At 51.4% G+C, this 22965-nt stretch overlaps 1 protein-coding gene across 1 annotated transcript in view; it reads left to right on the top strand.

Moving 5' to 3' along the window:
- RANBP10 (RAN binding protein 10) overlaps nucleotides 1-22721 on the top strand; it is a 60887-nt gene extending 38166 nt beyond the window's left edge. Inside the window, exons 4-14 of the mRNA XM_061387605.1 lie at nucleotides 4729-4896; nucleotides 10037-10059; nucleotides 11824-12008; nucleotides 14405-14517; nucleotides 16236-16344; nucleotides 16446-16594; nucleotides 16790-16994; nucleotides 17728-17849; nucleotides 18341-18486; nucleotides 18735-18846; nucleotides 19268-22721. Coding sequence (XP_061243589.1) covers nucleotides 4729-4896; nucleotides 10037-10059; nucleotides 11824-12008; nucleotides 14405-14517; nucleotides 16236-16344; nucleotides 16446-16594; nucleotides 16790-16994; nucleotides 17728-17849; nucleotides 18341-18486; nucleotides 18735-18846; nucleotides 19268-19398 — 1463 coding nt within the window. The 3' untranslated portion in view covers nucleotides 19399-22721. The remainder of the gene's footprint in view (nucleotides 1-4728; nucleotides 4897-10036; nucleotides 10060-11823; nucleotides 12009-14404; nucleotides 14518-16235; nucleotides 16345-16445; nucleotides 16595-16789; nucleotides 16995-17727; nucleotides 17850-18340; nucleotides 18487-18734; nucleotides 18847-19267) is intronic.
- Nucleotides 22722-22965: the final 244 nt, after the last annotated feature.

Raw genomic sequence — 22965 nt, 5'->3', positions numbered from 1 at the left:
CCTGTGATCTTCTTTGAAAAGCTTTTAACTTCATAGCGCTTTGAAGAGCAGGAGACAAGTAGCTGAGGTGTTGCTTCTCTGCACTGATAATTCCAAACGCTCAGAAACTTCTGTAGCCGTGAGTGAGTGAGTGAGTGAAGGCGCTCAGTCGTGTCTGACTCTTTGCGACCCCATGGACTGTAGGAGCCTACCATGCTCCTCTGTCCATGGGATTTTCCAGGCAAGCCATAGCGGACTGTATTAGTTTCCTGTTGTTGCTGTTACAATAGTAGTGGATTAAAATAATCCTTTTACAGTTCTAGAGGACAAAAGTCCTGAAACCCAGGTGTCAGCAGGGTGGTAGTCTTTCTGGAGGCTGTTGGGGAGGATCTACTTCCTTGCCTTTTCTAGATTCTGGAGCCCACTTACATACCTTGACTGATGGCCCCCTACCTTCATCTTCAAAGCCAGCAGTGTAATGGCATCTTCTGTTCTCTCTCCGCTGCCACCATCACATCACCTTTTCTGACTTGATGCCCCTGCCTCTCTCTTACATGTATCCTTGTAACTGCATTACTGTACTTTCCCCATCCCAGATAATCCAGGATCATCTCCCCATTTCAAGAGCCTTGACTTAATCACTTCTGCAAAATCTTTATTGCCATGCAAAGTAGCGTATTTTACAGGTTCTGGACATTAGGACCTAGACATCTTTGGGAGGCCTTATTCAATATGCTTCTGGAGAAGGGAATGGCTACCCACTCTAGTATTTTGGCCTGGAGAATTCCTTGGACTGTGTAGTCCATGGGGTCTCAAAGATTCGGACATAACCGAGCAACTTTCACTTCACATTCAGTATGCCACAGGGATTGTGAATTTTCTTCCTCTGGGCAAGTCTGTATAACTGATAAAAATTCATTTGGGGATTGAAGAAAAGCAAAACAGGAAAACGTATCTATTTTTCGGTCAAACTGAGATGATGGTGAATCCTGAACTGACTCTAAATAGATATTTTGGGTTTTTATTTGAGTTCTTTAGTTTTTAGAAACTTAAAACCCATATATAGCTTGAGTAGCTTGAGTTAAAAATCCAAAAATTCTATGGTAGGTTTGTCAAAATAATTACATAGTTTATCTTTGAAGAAAAGTATTCAAAATACTCAAATTTTTATTTTAGGTCTTTGAAAATATAAACATCTGTTGTTTTGGCGATGGCTATTGAGCTCCCATACACTGAGACAGAAATAGCTCACAAATATCCTTGAGTCACTGACTAAGTTGGAAACAGTTCTGGTGATGATTTCACTAGCTTCAGTAAATCAAATGGCCACATTTGTATTCATTTTTAAAGAGTACCTGCTGCTTCATCTGGAGAAGGCTAAAAAAAGAAACAAAACCTTCCAGCCTGTGTCTTCTATCTTCTAGACTATAGAATCTGCACAAAATATCTGTCAAACAGGATCATCCTTGTGTGAGAAAGAATGGACTGGAATTAGTCACTGCACACAAATACACACCATATGTGTGCACACACCTGTGTCATCTCTCATCTCTCAGATTCCTGATGGGAAGGGTTGGAGGGAGGCTTAGGAAGTGGTGAGTGAGACAGAGACAGCTCCAGAAACAGTGACTGGTGACCAGAGAGGCTCAACAGGAACCAGGACTGATCAAGTATGTGGGCGATATACTAGGGGTAGACCAAAGAATGTTATAGTAACCTTCAGAGGGCAAGCATTGGCAAACCTTGATGCACTGGCAAAAGAGAGAACTCGGTGGGCATCAATCAGCAACTGTGGGCATAGTTCTGAGAGGAACGATAGAAACAGCAAGCCAGCCCTCCTACAAGGATTCTTTGTGGAGAGCTAGAATGGACAGTGGTTTTGCTGGACAGTCTTCCCCCGACAGCCAATGGCCTCAGGAGGTGGTAAGCAGAGGGCTTGGCTTTAGGGAAGGCTGTGCTGGTCAGACAGCATTAAGCGAGCCCACCACTGTCCCTGGCATCCCAGGCCCCTGGAGCAGAAGTTTGGGTTTCTAGTAGCTTCAGCCACTGAAGCCTGTCTTGGGAGACTCCATGCTGAGAACTCGGCCTGTGGCCTCAAATCTGGTGCTCCTGATGCTTTCTCTGAACTATACATATGTTCTTTGTATGTGGGAAGTGCGGCAGCTTCTTGCTTAGGAACTCTTTTTCAGTGGACACTGCAGTCTTTACAAAAGCCACCAGAACTGATTGGTGGGTTTGACAAGGATGCAGGATACCAGATGAATAAATAAAGTCAAATACATTTGTGTGTTTAATAGCTTTATTGAGTTAAAATTTGCATCCCACAAAGTCTAGTCTTTTAAAGTGGGTAGTTCAAGACTTCCCTGGCAGTCCAGTGGTTAAGACGCCACACATGGAGTGTAGGGGACATGGATTTGCTCTCTGGTCACTGAAGATCCTGCATGCTGCATAGTGCAGCCAAAAAAGAAATAAAATGTACAGTTCAGTGGGTTTTTAGCATGTTTGCACTGTTGTGCAACCAGTATCATACTCTAATTTTAGGACAATTTTATCACTCCAGAAAGAAACCTTGACCCCATTCTCCCACCCCCAAAATCAATTATATTTTGATATAATACCAAGAAACAATTAGAAATTAAAATTTTTAAATAACATAATAACATCAAAAGTGAAGTATTTAGTGATAAATTTGACAAAACACTGCTGAGAGAAACTAAAGAAGACCTGAATAAATGGAGAAGTATACCATGTTCATGGATTTGAATAATCAATATTATTATACTGCCCATTCTTTCCAAGTTGATCTGTAGATTCAGTACAATCCCAGTCAAAATCCCAGCAGGAAATCAACTATATTCAAATTTTTAAAAATGATTTTAAAAATCCCAACAGGCCTTTGAAAGATACTGTTAAGAAAATGAAAAAAGACAAATCACAGACTGGAAGAAAATATTTGCAAAACACATTTTGTATCCAAAATAGATCTAGAACTCTTACAACTCAATAAGATTTACAAACCAGTTTTTTTTTTAAAGATTTGCTGGAGAAGGAAATGGCAAACCACTCCATTACTTTTGCCTGTGAAATCCCATGGACAGAGGAGCCTGGTAGGTTATGGTCCATGGGGTTGCAAAGAGTCGCACATGACTGAGTGACTTCACATGGTTCCATATAAATTAAAAAAAAAAAAGATTTGAATAGATAGTTCAATAATTTTCTAATAAAATTATTAGAATTTTGAATTATTGAATTTTCTAATAAAATTAAATAATAATTCAATAATGTAATTTTCTAATAAAATTATCAATGTAAAGAAGTAATTGAAAAGATGCTTAAGGTCCTTGGACATTGGGGAAATACAAATTACAGCCACTGCGTACATATTAAAACATCTTAAGAGAAAAAGAAGAAATGAAAAACAGTTGACAGTACCAAGTGCTGGTGAGATTGTGAAACTCATACATTGCTGGTAGGGATGCAAAACAGTATAGCCACTTTGGAAAACAGTTTGACAGTTTGTTGTCAAGTAAAACATATACTTATCTTGTGACCCAGCAGTCCCCCATCTAAGTATAAAGAGAAATGAAAGCATATGTCTGTACAAAGACCTGTATACAAATGTCTAGTGGCTTTATTCATATTAGCCAAAAATTAGAAACAACCGTATGCCATCAACTAGTAAATGGACAAACGGTGGTATGTCCATACAATGGAGTTCTACTCAGCAATCAAAAGAAACAAAATACAGGTACACCTAACAATGTAGATAAATTTCAAAGGCATTATGCTGAGTGAAAGAAACTAGACACGAGAAACTCCATATTCTGTGATTCCATTTTTTTTTTTAATAATTTTTTTAATTTTTGACTGTGCTGGGTCTTCATTGCTGTACAGGCTTTTCTCTAGTTGTGGCAGGCGGGCTTCTCATTTCAGTGGCTTCTCATTGCGGAGCATGGGCTCTAGGGCTCACTGCTTCAGTAGTTGCAGCGCTTGGGCTGTGGAGTGCTGGCTCAATGGTTGTCTTGCATGTTGGGCTAAGTTGCTCCGTGGCATGTAGGATCTTCTGGACCAGGGTTTGAATCCATATCTCCTGCTTTGGCAGGCAGATCCTTTACCATTGAGCCACCAGGGAAGCCCTGTGATTCCATTTATATGACGTTCTGGTAAAGGCAAAACCATAGGAACAAATCAGATCAGTGTTGCCAAAGGCTTAGGGGTGAGTGGAATGGAATCGGCTGCAAAGAGGCATGAGGGAAAACTTTTTGGATTGATGGAAATGTTCTATATCTTGATAGTGGTGGGGGTGATATTTGTTAAAACTTGTTGAACTGTGAGTTAAAAAGGAAGAATCTTATTACATGTAAATAATACTTCAGTTTAAAAAAGCATTAAAAAAAACCCATGATATACCTCAGAGTTCAGTTCAAGCCCCTTCTCCTTCATGAGGTTTCCCCCAGTCATCTTGTTTCATGGCCCTCTGGTAAGTCCCTTCCAGGGCTCGCATGTTTTTGGTTCCTGTTAACCCCAGCTTGGGCTCTTTCTTTGGGAGGGTTGCCTCAGCTCCTCAGGGCAGTGACTTGCTGAACTCACTGCTCATTTAACACAGCCAGACCCTGCCCACAGCCAGCTCTGGGAGGCCAGGTGTGCTAGTGAGGTGGTGGAGGCTAGAGCTCAGCCTGAGTGGGCTTCTTTGACTGTTTTGTTCTCTCAAGTACCTCACCTCAGCTCTTGCTCTCTTTTTCTCCACAGGTTGGGATAAACATTCCTATGGTTACCATGGTGATGATGGGCATTCCTTCTGCTCCTCTGGGACTGGCCAGCCCTATGGTCCCACATTCACTACAGGAGACGTGATTGGCTGCTGTGTTAACCTCATCAACGGCACTTGCTTCTACACCAAGAACGGCCATAGCCTTGGTGGGTACATAGGGGACCTGGGAGGGTCTGCCCTGTGGAGCCACTTTGGTTGATGAGAGGTTTTGAAGCCAGAGCCGTGCTGTATATCCTCTGCTGAGCTCTGGGGAAACTGCAGCCCTTTCTAAGCATTGGAGCCTTGAAAGGGGAAGAGAGTGTGTAGGGGTTCTCCCTTTGCTAATCTATCCATTCAACAGCATTTATTGAGCCTGGGTCAGTGCTCAGGGAGAGTAATGTCATGGTCATGCTCCTGGCCTGTGTGACACTCACTGGAGCAAGGTTTAGGGTTGATAAGAAGTTTGAGGGGCTCTAGAACATACTGGACAGTGGAAGTGATTTGTATGCCAGTTGCCTGGGCCCAGACTTTGGCTGGCCCTTCTGTAGGGCGCTGGTTGCTATGGAGCAACAGTGAGGGCTGCTGTAGTACACGAGGTAAACAGACAAGCTGGAGTCAGATGGGGCCAGATCTCTTCTGGCCTTTTTGTGGTTAACAGACAGCAGCTTCGACAGAATTAAGTTGGAAAGATCCCTTTGGTTAAACTGAGAAGGACGAACTGACTGGAGTAAGGGCTGAGGAGGAGGCAGATGACCTGAGATACAGCTGTGGTGATGGGTGCAGACAGTGGAGAACAGGCCTGCAGAGGCCTTGGGGTGGTGCAGCATGGGTTAGTGACAGGTGGGGCACACTGGCAAGAAGGGAACATGAGAAAGTAGCTGGATTAGTGGTGCCATCAGCCAGTCAGAAATCCAGGAGCAGCAGCAGGCAGGTGGAGGTTCCCTTGCAGAGCAGTCCTGTACACACAGAGAGACTTAGGATAGAACTTCAGAGAGAGAGGAACTCTGGCTGTTCTGACACCTTGCCCTGGTAGGGGTGGGTACTGTTTGGCCGTTGAGGGAGCGGAACCCACAGCCAGAGTGGCTATGAGGTGGTACCTAACTGCTAGGCAGGCCTGCCTGAGTTTGCAGAGGTCTCTAATCTGGCAGAACCCTACCAGCCAGGTTGACCAGAGGCTTTGCCACGAAAGGGAGTTGGGCATTTGACTTTGAACCCAACTCACCAGAGGCTCACTTCCCCTAGTTTCAGGGGCAGTCAGAAGGTGGCTGCCACTCCCCACATCCCCTCTGTGGCTTCTCCAAGCCCGGGAAAAATCAGGAGACCTGTGTGGAAATCAGGTCTACTTGTGGCAGGTGATCAGGAGCCAGTATTCCTCAGCAGGGCACTCAGATGCCACAGCCCAGTGTGGGCGGCCAGGAGCATAGCACAGATGCCGCAGAGCTGACCCAGCCGCACGTCCGGGAAACCCTCCCCTGACCCGTGGCCACCTAGCTGCAAGTGCTGGTATCCAGCTGCAAGGAGCTAGCTGCTCCAGGGCAAGGCCTCATTCCCCCTGTGTTCTTGGACTCCAACCATTTTCTGCCTCTTCACTCTTCTGCTGTCAAAATCCAGGGCCTGCTGTTATGGGCTCTCAGTCCTTGCCCAAGTCCTGCTTCGCTTGCCCCTCCGAGCCAGGCCCAGTCCTGCCTCTCTGCTCTGAACACCTGCCCTCCTTACCTCTCTTCAGCTTGTCCTTACTTTACTCAGAGCATGGCACCTGCCGTGGGACACGAGATTTGGGATATACTTATTGTTCTCTCTGCACCTGCACCTCCCTCCTCTGGGCCCTCAACCCTTTGTTGGTCTAGATCCCTAAAGAGCTCATGGCCACCTCGGTGTCAGCCAGACCCTCTCACTGTTTTTAAAAACTTATCTCCCTAGTACATGTTTATGTGCGCCCCATGCTAGACCTTACACTTCTCATAATTAAACTTCCTTTAGGTCTATATTGTCAATTTTCTTAGTCTGTCAAGATCTGCTTTGGTCTTGCTTATCCTGTCTCCAATGTTTGGTATCCTCTTCAGCTGTTCAGTTCAGTTCTGTTGCTCAGTTGTGTCCTACTCTTTGCGACCCCATGAACTGCAGCACGTCAGGCTTCCCTGTCCATCCCCAACTCCCAGAGCTTACTCAAACTCATGTCCATAGAATCAGTGATGCCATCCAACCGTCTCATCCTCTGTCATCCCCTTCTCCCACCTTCAATCTTTCCCAGCATCAGGGTCTTTTGCAATGAGTCAGCTCTTTGCATCAGGTGGCCCAAGTATTGGTGTTTCAGCTTCAGCATCAGTCCTTCCAATGAAAATTCAGGACTAATTTCAGACTCCTGAATCTCCTTGGAGTCCAAGGGACTCTCAAGAGTCTTCTCCAACACCACAGCTGTATGTTAACAGCTACATGTTAACAATCTTTAGCTGTGTGTTAACCTAAATTTGGGTGAGCATGTTTCTATGTGTTTTCATCAAGATACTGATAAAAATATTGGAAGAGGACAAGGCTAGATTTGAGCCCTTCAGCCTACAGCTTGTCCAGGTAGACACCTGCCATTTAAGAAGCACTTCACTGTGTTATTCTGAAGCTCACGTGTTTCTGTCTTGTCCACAAGGATACTGCTGAGACCTTACTAAAAAATGAATCTGACCTATCCTCTACATCTTCTAGATCACAAAATTTAAAGAAAGGTCAATGAACTCTGAGTGATAGACCACTTGGTGACTCTTCTAATGACCTTGTTTCCTTCTCACAAGCCTGCATGTCAGTATAATGTGCTTCAGAACCTCACGCAGAATCAGTGAGCCAGTGACTGCTCTCTCACCTCAGAACCTTTTTCCCTTTAGAGAAGCAGAGTGACAATTCTTGCCTCCAGCTGCCCTGCTCCTTTTATTTGCTCCCTCGTCCTCTGTCACAGCACTCGCCCTGTGTGTCACTGGTGAGCTGTCTGTGTCATTACTAGTTGGACACCATCGCTCTGGCTAGAGTTGGCAGCACTTTTAGGGCCAGGCTTACAGCTGGTTTCCTAGTGCCTCACGCAGGGCCTGGTTTCTGCGAGGTCTCAGCAAATACTTGACGGGAGGACAAATGAATGTTCTGAGTGAATGGAGACTGATGTCTCACTCACAAGTGGTCCCTGTGCTTCCAGAATAATTTTTTTTTTTTCCTGCAAACCTTGGGATTTTAGTTCCCTGGTTAGGGATAAGAATCAAACCCCCTGCAGTAGAAGTATGGATTCTTAACCACCGGATCACCAGGAAAGTCCCCAGAGTAATTTTTATACAGCTTCTTTATATCCTCAGCATCAGTGATCCCTGAGCTTTGTGTCTTTGGCTCAGGGTACTTCTCATCAATGGGTTTGTATGTCCTGTTTGCATCCTGGATCTTTGCCTGGACTTCTCAGATCTTCCCATGGGCCATTTCATATCTTGCTATCACAGTGGCTTTGTGGAGACTCCTGGAGACCTGCAGGGCTGTGGGAAGCAGTGTTGCCCTTGTCCAGTGCAATAGGGGGTGGAGTATCCTTTCTCCTCATCCTCATGGATGCCTTCCCAAGTGCCAGTGTGAGATAGAGCTAGGCGACCTGGGTAGGTCATCCCCTGGGCAGGAGCTTGGCAGGTGCCTTGCCCTGTGGTGCAAGTCCAGTCAGCTTATACCTGGACCTCACAGTTTACAAGGCAGCTTTCACAGAGAATCCGTTTCTCCTTTCTTGGGGTGTTGGGTGTATCATTACCCTCTTTTGTCAGATAGGCTCAGAAAGGTGGGGTAGCTTATCAGAGATCACACAGCAGGTAATTGATAGAGCCTGGACTCCCCCTTCTTCCAGAGTTCTGTGGGCCTCTCCACGAGCCTGGGAGCATAGCAGCAGTAGCCCGGCCACACTGAGGTCCGTGGGGGCAGCTCCCATGTAGACCTGGTGGGTGGACATTGAGGGGCTTCCAGAGTCCATCCTGCTGGTTCTGTGACCACTGACTATGCACATGGGGCCGGAAGTGGCCACAGGCAGGCAGATCATGGGTTTATGAACTTCCTTCACTGAGGAGCAAAATAGCCCAGTAAAGAATGTAAACATTTCTCTGCGCCTTGGTTTTTTCATACGTAAACCGGTGTCAGAGACAGTATACAACCTTCCAGGCCTGTTCTGATAATTAAATGCTTCCTTGGAAGAGGTGAACTAAGTGCCCAGCACAGAGGAAGCACATGGGATGCGCTGGCTAGCTGTCAGGATTCTGGCCCAAGGTTTCCTGGGAGACCTGTTGTCAGACCCTTACCTATTCTTTTGTCCTGCTGGGTTTCCATTTCTTTTCTGGGTGGAGCTGAGCGAGAAGACAGGGAGCTCTAAGTAGTCAGTGGTTTGAAAATCTCTCAGGCCAGAAGCTTAGGAACTTAGAGGATGTAATAAGAATTTATCTTAAAAAATGGGAAGACTATGAGTCCTTGGGAGAGTCTCCTTTGGCTTTGAGTCATTTCTCAACCTGCAAAACATAAATGCTCTGGTTTATATACCGAGGCCCCTCTCCTGCTCGGGCCTGCTGATACATTTTAGGTCTTGCTCCCCTCTACCCTCACTTCCTGTTCAGGACTGGGGTCCCTAGAAACACAGCCTCTTTTCTCGGCAGCAAGGCTCAGAGGGTGCACAGGCCAGTGTTAACTTGGGCTTGTCAGCTCAGAATCTCTGAGCTGTAGGGGCTGAAGATGGGCAGCTGCCACCCTCTGTCGCCACTTCTCTGTCAGTGTTGGCACGAAAGACTAGTTTCTGCTGATTTTATGACTGCTGGCAAATCATTTAACTGCTGAGGCTTACTTTCTACATCTGTAAAATGGGGATAAGAAAGCCTGCTGCCTTAGTTGGTCTAAGCCCCAGATGTTAACACCTAACTAAGCACTCCTTTAGTTAGCACCAGAGTTGGTCTAAGGATCAGATGAGGTAATGGGTGGAAAAGAGCCTGGCATGCAGAGTACATGTCCAGAAATATGTGTTGAATCAAGAGAGTGTGATCCGGCCTGGAGAGTCCTCAGGATCTATCATTTGGGTGTTGGTTATTCCTAGCAGATTTTCCCCGAGAGGATAGAAATGCTGTGGATAAATACCCAAATATCAGACTTCACTTCTGGCCAGGGTGTAAACCTACCAGGCCCTGGCTCATGCTGGCCCTGGATCCACCATAGGGGAGATGTGGTGACCAGCCCCTCTCCCAGCCATTGTGACAGGCCCTCTGGGGGCCCACAGAGGTGTGGGAATCCACCACATGGTCTGATGACTGTTCTTTCCCTCCGCAGGTATAGCCTTCACAGACCTCCCGGTAAGTACTGCTGTGGGATCTTCCGCTCTGGCCGCTGGGGGCTGACAGGCATAGTGTAGGCACAGTGGGGTCCTGCCCTCTCCCCAGCCAGCGGTATGTGCTGTGCCATCAGCTTGAAAGTATCAGTAAGGGGCCCTGCCAGCCTTCTCTCTCCAGCAGCAAGGCCTGGTCTTCCTCCGTGACTCTTAGCAGGTGACCATGATTTGTGGCATTTCCAGAGGCAGCTGGCAGGTTGGGGACGGTGTAGGCAGAGATGAGGTAGCTCCATGGCTTGGCTGGTCTGAACCAGTTCTGTGTGGCTTACACCCAGTGGACTTGCGGGCAGAGTATAGAAAATTGTTCCTTAAGTGTTAGGGAGCTGGATCCGTGTACATCCCCATCTGAGATCCCTGAGGAAAGCCAGCACCCTTGGGGAGTGAGCCTGCTACCATGCAGGGTACCCCTGAGCCAGAGAAATGAGCTTTATGGGGAAAAGGTCAGGTTTTCCTGCTGACTTAGTTCAGGGCTCATCCCACCTCCTGCACCCCAGTCCTTCTTGCTTGTGAGTCATCCCCGGCTTTGTCACATGCAGGGCCTCCACCCAGAATGGTGGGAGTCTGGCTTGGCCGTGTGCCCTGGCTGGTTCTGGAAGGAGGAAGGGTTTGCTGGCCCTGGGGGCTACTTAGGGATCCTGGGCACCCCTGTGATGCTCTAGGAATAGGAAATGCCCTCATGATCTGAGGGCCCTCCTCAAGCTCAGTTTACAGCACTTCTGTCTGTGTATCAAAATCCTTCCCTCCTGTCTGGAGTCCCCAAAGGGTGGGCTGTGGTCCTAGGTGAAGCACACAGACACAGGAGGAGAATTCTGACCCTGAGTGGGGAAGGGTCTAGTGTTGGAGATGTGACATGAAACGCTCAGACATGTGTGTGACAGCACTCTCTGCCAAGTGCTGGAAAGGCTGAGCCCAGAGTGTGGTAACAGCACGTGATAGGAATGATATGGGGCCTGATGATGGAAGGTGGAAGAGAAAACTGGGAGCCCGGGGACGATGGGGAGGATGTTGGCGAGACAGTGGGCTGTAGCATGGGAGCCATAGGAGGTGTGAGGGAGTGACCTGGTAGAACCTGGTCCAGGGAAGCAGGGAGCCCGACACCCAGAGGACATGCCCAGACGTCCTCTGGCCAGAAGATCCTCCTCTAAGTGAGCCTCAGACAGGAAGGGCCTTTCTTTACCCTTTTCCATTGTCAGAGGGTCCAAACCACTTAATGCCCTTGGCCCTACTCTCCCCTTCTTCCCTTCCTTTCCTGTCTCCCCGCATCCTTTCCTGCCCCCTCATAACCCCTTTTTTGTGTGTGGTAAAGGGATACTTGGTCCTGATCGCTCTGAGAGGAGCCATCACCCACCCCTGCAACAGATTTTCACAGGCATGCCTGCAGGGTGGTGGGGTCTGGCCTGCCTCGGTGTGCCCTGGCCAAGTCCCAAATGGGGGCCTTGGGTTTTGGGGATACTACAGCCTCTAATGCAGGGAAGGAGACTCTGCATCGAGCCTGGCTTTTCTTTTGCTTTTTCCCCTCTAACTCTGGGGAGCAGTTTCTCTGCTCGGGAGGTGGGCAGCACTTGGCTTAGCCCTGCCTCCCCCCGGTCACGTTGCAGTTCTCTCAGAGCCGAAGCAGCGGCCTGCAGGAGCCAACGCCTCCCTGCTCTGTGCAGGGGTGAGATGAGGCGAGGCCCTGCTGCCCCCGCTTGCCCTCAGGGCCCAACTGACATTTCATTCTCCTCCTCAGGCCAACCTCTACCCCACCGTAGGCCTGCAGACACCCGGGGAGATTGTGGACGCCAACTTTGGGCAGCAGCCCTTCCTGTTTGACATTGAGGACTACATGCGGGAGTGGCGTGCCAAGGTCCAGGGCACTGTCCACTGCTTCCCCATCAGTGCCCGGCTTGGCGAGTGGCAGGCGGTGCTGCAGAAGTGAGTCCCCCGCCCCTGCCCTTTCCCTCCCTGCCCCCTCCCAAGGGCCTCACTCTCCTGTAGACCCCTGAACTGCTGCAAGCTGCTCTTGTGAACTCTAGTGAGTAGTGCTCCTTCTGGAAAGCACTCCCAGGATGACTCTGCCTGCTGCTTTCCTGCCCCTCTCTTAGTTCACTTCTCCAGAGCTGCTCCTGGTTGAGCCTGTGCCCCTCCACTGGGTCAGAAGTCCCTGGATATAATATCACTGGCAAGGCTGTTTCTCTTCCCCAGCTCATCTTGCAGAGGATGTACTAGGATGCCCTGTGGCCTCTTCCTTTGTGGACTTTTTTTCCGTCATAGGGAGTACCTGTCATGCCATGACTCTGGCCTCAGGTCACTGCTCAGGGTCGGATCCACCTAAACCCCTTGGATCTGCAGCAGTGGTGGTGGGAAGAGAGACCTCCCTAGGGCCCACCTAGCTGACTCTTGGCTGATTAATTCCCAGACTCTCTTGGGGGCCAGTCTTACTGAGACGCCCAAGGGAGGTCAGATACAGATCTCTCTTCCACTTGCCAGCTGCAGGCCTGAGTGGGGCAATGAGCTGTACCCACTCTGCCAGGATGTGGGTTAGTTTGTTTTGGCTTTCAAGGATGAACAGAGGAAGGCTGGTCCCCTCCTAGCCCGGGTCATTGGCCTTAGATGCCAGGGTCCTAGAGTCCAGGGGGTGGGGGTGGGGTATACACTCGGTTCTTCATGCAGCCTTTCTTGAGGGATGGATATTGTGCGAGGACTGAGGCAGGTGGTAGGTGGCCAGAGCCTTCTCAGGAATAGCAGCATGACTCCATCTTGTCCCCAGCCCCAGAACTTAGAAGCAGCCCCTCCTTGGAGGGCCAGATGGTGCCAGTCCCCACAGTAGGCTTGCTGGGACAGGCAAGGGGAAGGGTGAGCTGCCCCAGCTGTGTGGGGAAGGGGCTGACGCTCTCAGCTGACAGGTCCTGGCCTCAGCACATGGGTGTGTTTGTTGATGTGTATGTATCTGTGTGCCTGTGTGTGTTCATAGGTAGTATTTGCTAAGTATTTCATATAACCCATATCCTATGACTTCATATAATTTCACTTTAGGGGCATTGTTAATGGCTACATTATCTCACAGACACATTTTCCACAAGCCCCTTGGGTGGCTTCCCTTGGTGGTAGCTTCAGGTTATTTCCTCTCTCTCGCTTAGGTAGGTCACCCTTTTATACATTAGGAGTTTTCCATATTTAAGATTATTTTCTGGGTATCCTTTCAAGAAGTAGAATTACTGAATCAAGGGGACTATACATTTTAGTGGCCTCTGATATGTGTATATGTGTATGGCCTCATCTGAACCTTGTTTTGTCAAGAATTTTTGCCCTTGTGTTTTTAATAGTATAATTATTATAATTCTTATTTGTAAGAAAATGTTATGAATACATAATTTCATAATAAGAGGTCATATATATTGACTTCTGGCTTTGTGCTAGGCACTCTATATGGATCGTCTCATTTACCCATTAAAACATAAGGGAACACCCAGCTGAACTTCTGAGCCTTCCACAGGACAGCCCTACAGACATTCGGCTTGGGCAGTTACAATAATGACATTGACATATGCACACCCCAAGTTGTTCACTTTCGTGCACGTCAGACACGAGGGCTCCACGTGTGCCGCTGCTTATGTGTGCCAGTTTCAGGCGGGATTAAATGATTTCTGGGCATCAGGTTTCTCAGGGCCATCTCCCAAAGACTGTGTTCCTGTTGGCCATGTTACTGCCTGAAACTGTGGCTTCTGGACGGACCCTAGATTTGTGGTCTTTTGTGGAGTAACCTGGGTCATGGGTTAGCTCCCCATCACCCTCTAGAGCCAGCACTCCTGAGGGCCAGGCTCACCTGAGCTGGAATGCTTCTGCCAGGCATGTGGGGCGCCTGCACAGGAGCTCCTGTGTCTGGAGAAGGTACGCACGTGGCATGCCTCATCCCCATCTGGGCTGCTGCCAGACTGCTTGGCTGGCTGCCCTCCCAGGAAGCCCTCGGAGAGGCTCACAGCAGCTGTCTCTGGGTTTGCCGCAGGTCACAGGAGGCGGCTGCTTCTGAGACGAGACGGTCTGTGCTTTCCTTATGTACTCGTGTTACCACACTTGCCCGCTTGTGGGCAGCATAACCCAGAGAACTGCAGCCACTCCTCAAGCGGCGAGGACCACCCTGGTGACCTGCCCCTCCCCCTGCCTGACTGCATGAGCCCTGGGGGAAGTTTTCATTTTGTTTCAGCTCCTTTATTCTCATTCTGTGGAGAATGCATCTTTAAGATATGTTTAGGGAGATAGTCTGTCCCGCCAGGGGGTCAGTGAGAAATGCAGTTCTTAAGTGTCAACCTTGAGCATTTCCTTTTTTCTAGCATGGTCTCGTCTTACCTGGTGCATCATGGGTATTGTGCCACGGCCACGGCTTTTGCCCGAATGACTGAAACCCCGATTCAGGAAGAACAAGCATCCATAAAGAACAGACAAAGTAAGGTTGACTCTCCTCTGCCCCTACCTTCCCTCCCTCACCTGTCCCTGCTCTTTGGCTCGTGGCAGCCTTGGGTAACCTGTCAGGAGTCTATTCAGCTCAGATCCTCCCCAGAAGACCAGCCCACCACCCAGCCCTGGGCCCTGCTTCTGTCCCTCTTTCAAGGCAACACGGCCCCCAGGGACTGTCCCAGCATGGGATGTCTCCGTGCAGGCGTCCTAATGCACTCTTTGATGGCTGGCCGCAAGCTGGGCCCTGTGTGGCTGGCTACCCCCGCCTCCATGCTTCTTTCCTTCCCCTGGCATTCTGGATTCCACTAAGCCCCCCATTCATGGTCTTCTGGAAAGAGTGTGTTTGCATCTTACCAGTCCAGTGCCCTGCCTTGTCCACCATTTACTCAACCTCAGTCATTCTGCCTGCCCCTGGCCAGAGAGGGGATCAAGTTTTCAGACGGGGAAGGCTGATGCTCCATGGCCGCTGTGGTAGAACTCTCTGCTTCCCACCTCTGCGCCTGCCCTTTGCCTTTGAAGGAGCCCAAGGAAGCTTTCCTGGTGTTCGTACTGGCCTGCCTGCTGTGTGCGGGGGCGGGGCTCTTTTGTGGAGGAGGGTGTGGGTAAAGAGGAAACAGCCCAGAAAGGAGATCGGGCGAGGAGTGGAGAGTGAGGGAGAGTAGGTGTGTGGACACGTGTCTGTGTGTGCCTGCCTGGGTCTCTTGGAGCCTGTGTCTCTGTGCATGTGGATGTGTCTGTGTCTCTCAGAGAATCTGTGCCCAGCCTGGCAGACGGGAAGGGATCCCAGACTTGAGGTCTGTGAGTGAGAGAGGCCTAGACCCAGAAGGCCCTCCCAGCAAGACGCACCAGGCCCCAGGGCAGGAGCACGATGCCAAGGGCCTTGTTGTTGCTAATGTGTCCGACTCTGTGCGACCCCATAGACGGCAGCCCACCAGGCTCCCCGTCCCTGGGATTCTCCAGGCAAGAACACTAGAGTGGGTTGCCATTTCCTTCTCCAATGCATGAAAGTGAAAAGTGAAAGTGAAGTCGCTCAGTCGTGTCCGACTCTTAGCGACTCCATGGACTGCAGCCTACCAGGCTCCTCTGTCCATGGGATTTTCCAGGCAAGAGTACTGGAGTAGGGTGCCATTGCCTTCTCCAGCCAAGGGCCTGAGACGTGTCAATGCCGGAGCTGCCAGCGTGAGGAGGGTGGTCTCCTCTCTCAGCAGAGGCTGCTGCAGCCCCTGAACACCACTGAGCCGTGGGCGCCAGCCCAGAGACCATGAACTCCCATTGCCATCCCTATGAGGCCTGAGGAGAGGAGTCTGGCTTTAAGAGGAGCCTGTCAGGCCACAAAGCTGCCCAGGTGCCCACTCCCAGATTACACTCTCATAGCCAAGACCTCTGCCCCTGCCAGGCCCCCAGCAACCTGTGTTCCATAGGCACAGGCCTTCGAACTTGCCCTCCTGCTTTTCTGGGCTGGGGCGCCCACTCCTCCCTTTCCCCATGATTCTCTGAGGACTCCTGACACTTGACAGAAACCAGGATCTGTTGTGGGCCTGGTGGCCAGGTTCTTTCTTCGGTCTCTTCTGTGAGCATCTCAGGGGGCTTGCCGCCCTCAGCCTACCCACTGGACTGGCGGCTGGCCTGTGCCCGGGCCTGGCAGTGCGGAGATGTGTGGGGGGTCTGTGGCTGCTGTCTCACTGCCTTTGCTCTTTCTCTCCTCAGAGATTCAGAAGCTGGTGCTGGAGGGCCGAGTAGGGGAGGCCATTGAGACCACACAGCGCTTCTACCCGGGGCTGCTGGAGCATAATCCCAATCTGCTCTTCATGCTCAAGTAAGTTTGGGGCCCTGCCAGCTCCCCCCGTTGCCCCACTGGTGGTGGGAATATGCAACCCGGACCAAGCCCAGAGCATGGCTGCTCTGCTCCTTCCGCAGGTGCCGACAGTTTGTGGAGATGGTGAACGGGACTGACAGTGAGGTCCGCAGCTTGAGCTCTCGAAGCCCCAAGTCCCAGGACAGCTACCCTGGCTCCCCCAGCCTCAGCCCCCGACACGGCCCCACTAGTTCCCACACGCACAACACAGGTCAGCCGCTCTCCGGAGGGCTCTGGGAAGAACTGGTGTGGAGAAGCAAGGCCATCCAGACACCCTTCCCCAGGATGGGCTCGGGGCTTGCTGCCGGATGTGGGGGGGATGGGAAACGGGACCACTGCAGTTACTCCTGGGCCCCCGCTGGGCAGCAGGCTGGCCCTCCTCTTCTGACCGTCCCCCGGCTTTTAGGAGCAGACAGTCCCAGCTGCAGCAACGGCGTCGCCTCCACCAAGAGCAAACAGAACCACAGTAAATACCCTGCACCCAGCTCCTCCTCATCCTCGTCATCCTCGTCATCCTCCTCATCTCCCTCCTCAGTGAATTACTCCGAGTCCAACTCTACAGATTCCACCAAGTCCCAGCCCCACAGCAGTACCAGTAACCAGGAGACCAGGTACCTGTTCTGCTCAGCTTCTTCCTCCCACTCTGTGCCCACTGCAGCCTGTCCTGTGAGCAGCCCCCTGCCCTGTATCCCCAACTTCCCTGCCAGCTCTGTGCCTGGAATAGTAGTTGTGGACCTGCCAGGCCAGGCTTTGGCTCCAGCTTCCCATCTAGCTCATGATTCAGCTGCCGCTTCCGTTGGCCCCATCTTTCTTCAGAGGCGCTGGCACTGAGAATGTGGTTGCCTCCAAGGATACCAGGCCTCCCAGAATGCCCCAGGGTCTATACCAAAGGAGTTTTTTCTGGGCTCAGCTCTCAGCCAGACAGTTTGGGCCGGTAGAGGTTGTAGACTGCAGACTGTAGGTGGCTCTCAGCGCCCCGGCATGCTTCAAGGCTGACCTGGGTTTGGCTCCCAGACATGCCTGTCATGACTCACTTGCCCTGGTCATTGGGGATCTAGAGGTGCATAGAAGGGGTGTGCCAACTCTGAGGAGGGCCGGGGGGACAAGGGTCACAGAGACAGCATCACGACTGGAGTGGGAATGAGGTGACAAGCCTCTGGGGATGGCTGGCGTCATAGTAGGGCCCAAGCATTGGAGCCTGGGAACCTGGGAGCTATCCTTTCATGCCCTTTGGGGACCTCAGTTTATCCACAGCAGCCTGTGGCTGAAGCCTCAATGGAGGCCCACCCAGGCTGCTCCAACCACATTCCCTTAGCCAGCTCCCATCTCCACCCTCCTCCACAGTGACAGTGAGATGGAGATGGAGGCGGAGCATTACCCCAACGGTGTTCTGGAGAGCATGTCCACACGCATCGTCAATGGTGCCTACAAGCATGAGGACCTGCAGACGGATGAGTCCAGCATGGGTAAGGCCGTGCCCTCGCCCGCCCGCTGTTCCACAGGTGACCATGCTCAGTCCCCGTGCCCTCTCCCCTCGGTGGGGGTAGGGGTGGGCCTGGGCAGGCTGATCCACTGCCTCTGTAGCCATCACAAATGGGTGTTTGCGATGGGAAGACCTCGGCCTGCTGCCCAGGCTAGGTTCCCGCATTAGTGGCTGGAGGGGGTTGGTGAGAGCAGGTACCCTTATGAACCCCTTGCATCTTGCATAGGGTGGGAGAGGGAAAGCTTCCAAGTCCTGCCTGACCCCTAGACCCTATGCTGGGTAGATTTTGAACAGCTCAGCTCAGGGTGGCCCCCCTGCGACTCTTAGCCCTCGCTTGCCTCCACCAGTAGTGCACTTCCACCCCCATCCCCAACCTAGGTCCTTCTTGCCATGTTCTCTTTGGGGTCCCCACCCTAGTTCTCCCTTGTTTCTTTGTGCCCTCCCAATGTGCCCCCTGCTGGGCTCTGGGTGCAGATGATGGGCATCCGCGGCGGCAGCTCTGCGGGGGCAATCAGGCGGCCACGGAAAGAATTATCCTGTTTGGCCGCGAGTTGCAGGCACTGAGTGAGCAGCTGGGGCGGGAGTACGGCAAGAATTTGGCCCACACGGAGATGCTGCAGGTATGGAGCAAGCCAGGCCTTCATACAGAATGGGCCCCTGTTTGGTAGTACGGGGGTGTGGTGACTCTGGGAGGGCACTGGGGGCAGCAGCAATAGGAGAGAGTGAGCTCTAGATAAGACCTCAGTGGGAAATGGGACATCGGGGTATTTTGTGCCTCCCTGACACCATGCAGGGCCCCGTATCCCCCTGGAGCCATGGGGGGTGTTGGTGCATACCACAGTCTTCTCAGAAGTGCCCTGTTCCTTAGGATGCCTTTAGCCTGCTTGCCTACTCAGACCCCTGGAGCTGCCCAGTTGGCCAGCAGCTTGACCCCATCCAGAGGGAGCCTGTGTGTGCCGCCCTCAACAGCGCCATTTTAGGTAAGTGGTTCTAACGAAAATAAGCTGTCCCAGGAGTGCCTGGGGTGGCCCAGTCACCCCTTCCTGTTTGTCCAAATCAGGGCAGCGAACTCTGCCTAGAGGCTGTCTGGTGGCCCACGGGACTCTTGGGCTCCCATGACAGAACCCTGACCTCCCTCTGCCCAACTGAGTTGGCCAGCTAGATCACAATGGGCCCTAGACTATGACCTGGGCCCAGGCCAGCTCATTGCTCCAAAGAAAGCTAAGGTTCACAAGCTCTTGACAGGGCCATAGTCTGGTGGTTTGGACACACATGGAGGCATATGAACTCTCTCTTCCGAGAGATTCTGTCCACTCCCCACAGCCTTCTGCTCCCAAAGGAACTTGGACCTGGGCTCAGCCCTGATTAGGGCAGTGACCAGGTCTTGTCTCTTCTCCACAGAGTCTCAGAACCTGCCAAAACAGCCCCCGCTGATGCTTGCCCTGGGCCAAGCATCTGAATGTCTACGGCTCATGGCCCGAGCGGGCCTGGGATCTTGCTCTTTTGCCAGAGTTGACGACTACTTGCACTAGCTGACCACACTGGCTGGCCCCGCCTGGTCCTCCCTCAGCCCCAGGGCTGGAGCAGCCCTGCCCTCCATCGGCACCTGGTGCAGGGACCCAGAAGCCACGGGCAGAGCCCACTCCTCCTGCCTGGCCTCTTCTGTTCCTTTCCTCCCTTCCTTCCTTCCTTTCTTTTTCTCCCACCTTCAGTCTCTCTCTCTCTCCCCCCTTCACGTGCAGCGGCCTATGACACAGTATTGGTTGGTTACTCTTCATGTAGCGCCTTCTATTTTGAAAAGAAGGGGGTTGTTTTGAGGAGAGGTTGGGGTTTTTTAATCTTTTTTTTTTCCCTCCTCCTGACTGAGCCACCAGTATTTATCTCTGGAGAGTTTGTGCTGAGCTGGTTTCTGCTAATTTAGTGCTGAAGCCTATCCACGTTGGTGATAGCTTATTATTTTCATAAGTAAAAAAAAATGAGATTATATATATAAATATATATATTAAAAAAAGACACAGTATTTATCGTAGTGTTAGTGGTCCAGCACCTCTTGGGTGAGGCTGTCCAGACACCATGTTTTTATTTGAGTCCAACTCATCAAAAAAGAATCATCTCTGTCACCTCAGTCAAGGGATTTCTTTATTTCAGGCTTCCCCTTTGTTGAACCACAGGCCCAGCTGCAGCCTAGGGAAGCCCAGTAGGCTTTGGGAGCCTCATAGTGGGCAGGATAGGCTAAGCTGGTTTGCAGCATCCGAGAGGTGTGGATGCCTAGGCCTCTGAGAGTTGAACTGAGCAGAGAACTGCAGGGCCAAGGGGCCACAGAAGAGATGACTTGGCCCAGGGCTAACAGCAGAGCGAGGGAGGAGAGGGTCCTCGGCCAGCACGCTGTCCCCCATCCTACCCTGCCTCTCACTGCCTGCCTTGACTCTCTCTTCCCTTTTCAACATCCCGCCTTTCCTTGTTGTTAAGATGGCCAAATACTTCATTTCCTCTAAATTGATTGCCTGGGAACTACCTGCCTTCAACCTGAGAGCTGCTGTGTGTCAAGCTGCAGGGAAGGAGTCTCCTACCAGGACAGAGGCCCCTGGGCACAGGGGCTGCCTTCTCCCTGCCTGGGTCTTCACCGTCTCTGCACAGCTTGGATGGAATCGACACTTGCTGTTGAGAAGCCAGGACCGTGTGTGGAGGCAGATTTGTGGACTGCCAGTCGCCAGAGTGGATGGAACCTTTGACCCCCCAGGCCAAGCCTCACTGTAGCTGTGCCAGGCAGCTCCGTGCAGTTTGGCCCCAGTCATTCTTAGGAAAGACTGTTATGAGTGTTTGCTGGCCAGAGGAAGGGACCTCATGGGCTTGACAGACGTTCCACTGTCCATGTCTGACGGATCCTCACAGCTAGTGGGTCAGAAACCGTCTTAGTACTGCCATCAGGGAATCAGGAGAGGAAGGGCTAAGATGGCGGCCAGGACTTGAGCAGGCTATCTGTGGAGAGGACTGACCGCCCAAGGGAAGGAAAGGGAGGTGCCCTCCCAGAGGAGCAGGAGGAAGGCCAGGATTTCCCCATCTGCTTCACAATGGGAGGGAATGCACAGACAGCCCCTGCTAAGGGGCAAGGTCGGAAGTCAAGCTTCTAGTCCCTGCCTGGATCTGGGCTCTCCATCAGTGCATACTGGAATGGTTGGAATGGCCTGAGGTGCCCACTGGGACTTGCTGGGCCTACAGCTGAACAAGAGAAATAATTGAGTTGGACTAAATGCTGATGATGGGGTCAGGGCCTTTGGCCCTGTGCTCCCTCAGAATTCTGTCCTGGGACACAATCCTGAAGGTTGCTGCTTTTTCTTGGTCCCCACTGGGGCCCTGGCTGGCAGCCCAGAGACCACACACCATCAGGAAGGTGGTGTCCTGTCTGTGAAGGAAATTCATCCTCTGCAAACCTGGGAATGCCCAGCTCCCAAACCAAGGGGTTGGAAAAATCAGGCTGTTAAAATGGTCGGAAGCACTCAGGACTGGGAATTAAAACCAGAGGCTTTTGCAATTGGAATGAAGTTCAGAGACCATCTACTCCACCAGTCCTCTCCTCTCATAGATAAGGAAACAGGCCCAGGAGATTAAGTGACTCAACGTACGGGGGCAGAACTGGGACTAAGCTCATCCCTGTGGCTTGGACACTGTTTAGGCCTAAAGCTGAATGGCAGGCGAGGGATTAGGCTGGTGAGGCCTCCAGCAATGTCTGAGCAGCTGGTACCTTCAGGGGTGTGTCAGGGGTGGGGATGGGTGCCTGGGCTTGGGTTGTGGAGCGGCTGAGGGCCCAGGAGGGCTCAGGACAGCTGTGTGCTGCTCGGGGTTGGGTGTCCGCCTGGCTCACACTCAGTGCCCACGGCCACCTCCCCATTTTCTGTGCCTTATCTCACTGTTTCAGCTGAGTCCAAGTTGTTTACTCTGTTCCTCTCCAGAGGGGCACTGTGTCCCAGTTGGACAGCTCACCTTCGGGACATTAGCCTTTGCCCCACAAGCCGTGGAGAGGACCAAAATCAAGCTGCTTGAGCCCACTGTCTTGCTGATAGTCCAGGCCTGCCTGCCAACCAGCGGAGCCCCTGCTGCACACCCAGTCCTACCAGCCTACTTCTAGGAGCCGAGAGTGGGGAAGGCACCTGGGAGGAGTCCTGGTGAAGAGCTGGACTTCAGCCAAGAAGGCAGGAGGAAGACCTGGCTCTGTTGGGTCGTTCAACTCTGGGGGAGCAGCCTTTCCCTCTTACCTTTTCCTCTTGTTCCACCAAATGGTTGCTCTTTTCCAGAGCAGAAACTGGCGGATATGCAATGATAGCCAGAACCCCTGTTCCTCACCCACCTGGGTCTGTAGCTGGATGTGGGCTGGCAGAACAGGGACACCAAGAGATGGAGAAGGGGGCTTCCCAGCCTCCCAGTAACTTCCTAGCCCATAAGCAAGCACAAAGATGAGGCAGAGATCTGTCAGAGCTGAAAGTTCATTTGGTTGCTCACAACTCAGGTATGCACACCGTGTGGCAGCTGGGCAGCAGAGCCCTACTTGACCGCAAGTCCCGTGCACCCAGACCTGTGGCCAGATCGTGGACTCTGGCTGCCTCAGGCGCCGCCTCTTTGCATAGGGTTCTCCTCCATTAGTAACTACAGCCGACTCAGACATCCTCCACATTGTGCACACTGGTTCTGCCTTTGTCCTCGCAAGTTGATACTTGGCATTAGCATGAAACTTGTGGGTGTGGGAGGGTTTAGAGAGAATTCTAACACAAAACATCCTATTAAATTGTACTTGAGAGATGAAAAAACTCCTGTTGTATTTTGACAGAATTATTTTTATTAAAATATACATCCATGAGCAGTCATAGTGTCTGGTCTCTGTTGTGAGTCTTAATGGGATTGAACCATCCCTAATGTAACACAGGTGTCCTGGAAAGCTTGGCCCCTTCCCAGTTCATTTGTTGGGAGTGTCCAGGGCCTTGGTGTCTCCTCAAGGACTCTCAAGACTTTTGCAAGACCCCAAAGAACATAGGTACTCAAGCTTTTGATTCTCTCCTGCGAAACGGCCTTCATCCGAAACAAAAAGTAGCAAATTCAAAAATGTG

The sequence above is a fragment of the Bos javanicus genome, chromosome 18 (assembly GCF_032452875.1).
Source record: "Bos javanicus breed banteng chromosome 18, ARS-OSU_banteng_1.0, whole genome shotgun sequence".
NCBI classification, from domain to species: domain Eukaryota; kingdom Metazoa; phylum Chordata; class Mammalia; order Artiodactyla; family Bovidae; genus Bos; species Bos javanicus.
Note: the sequence above shows the minus strand (reverse complement) of the source record. Positions and strands in the feature narration are given on the sequence as shown.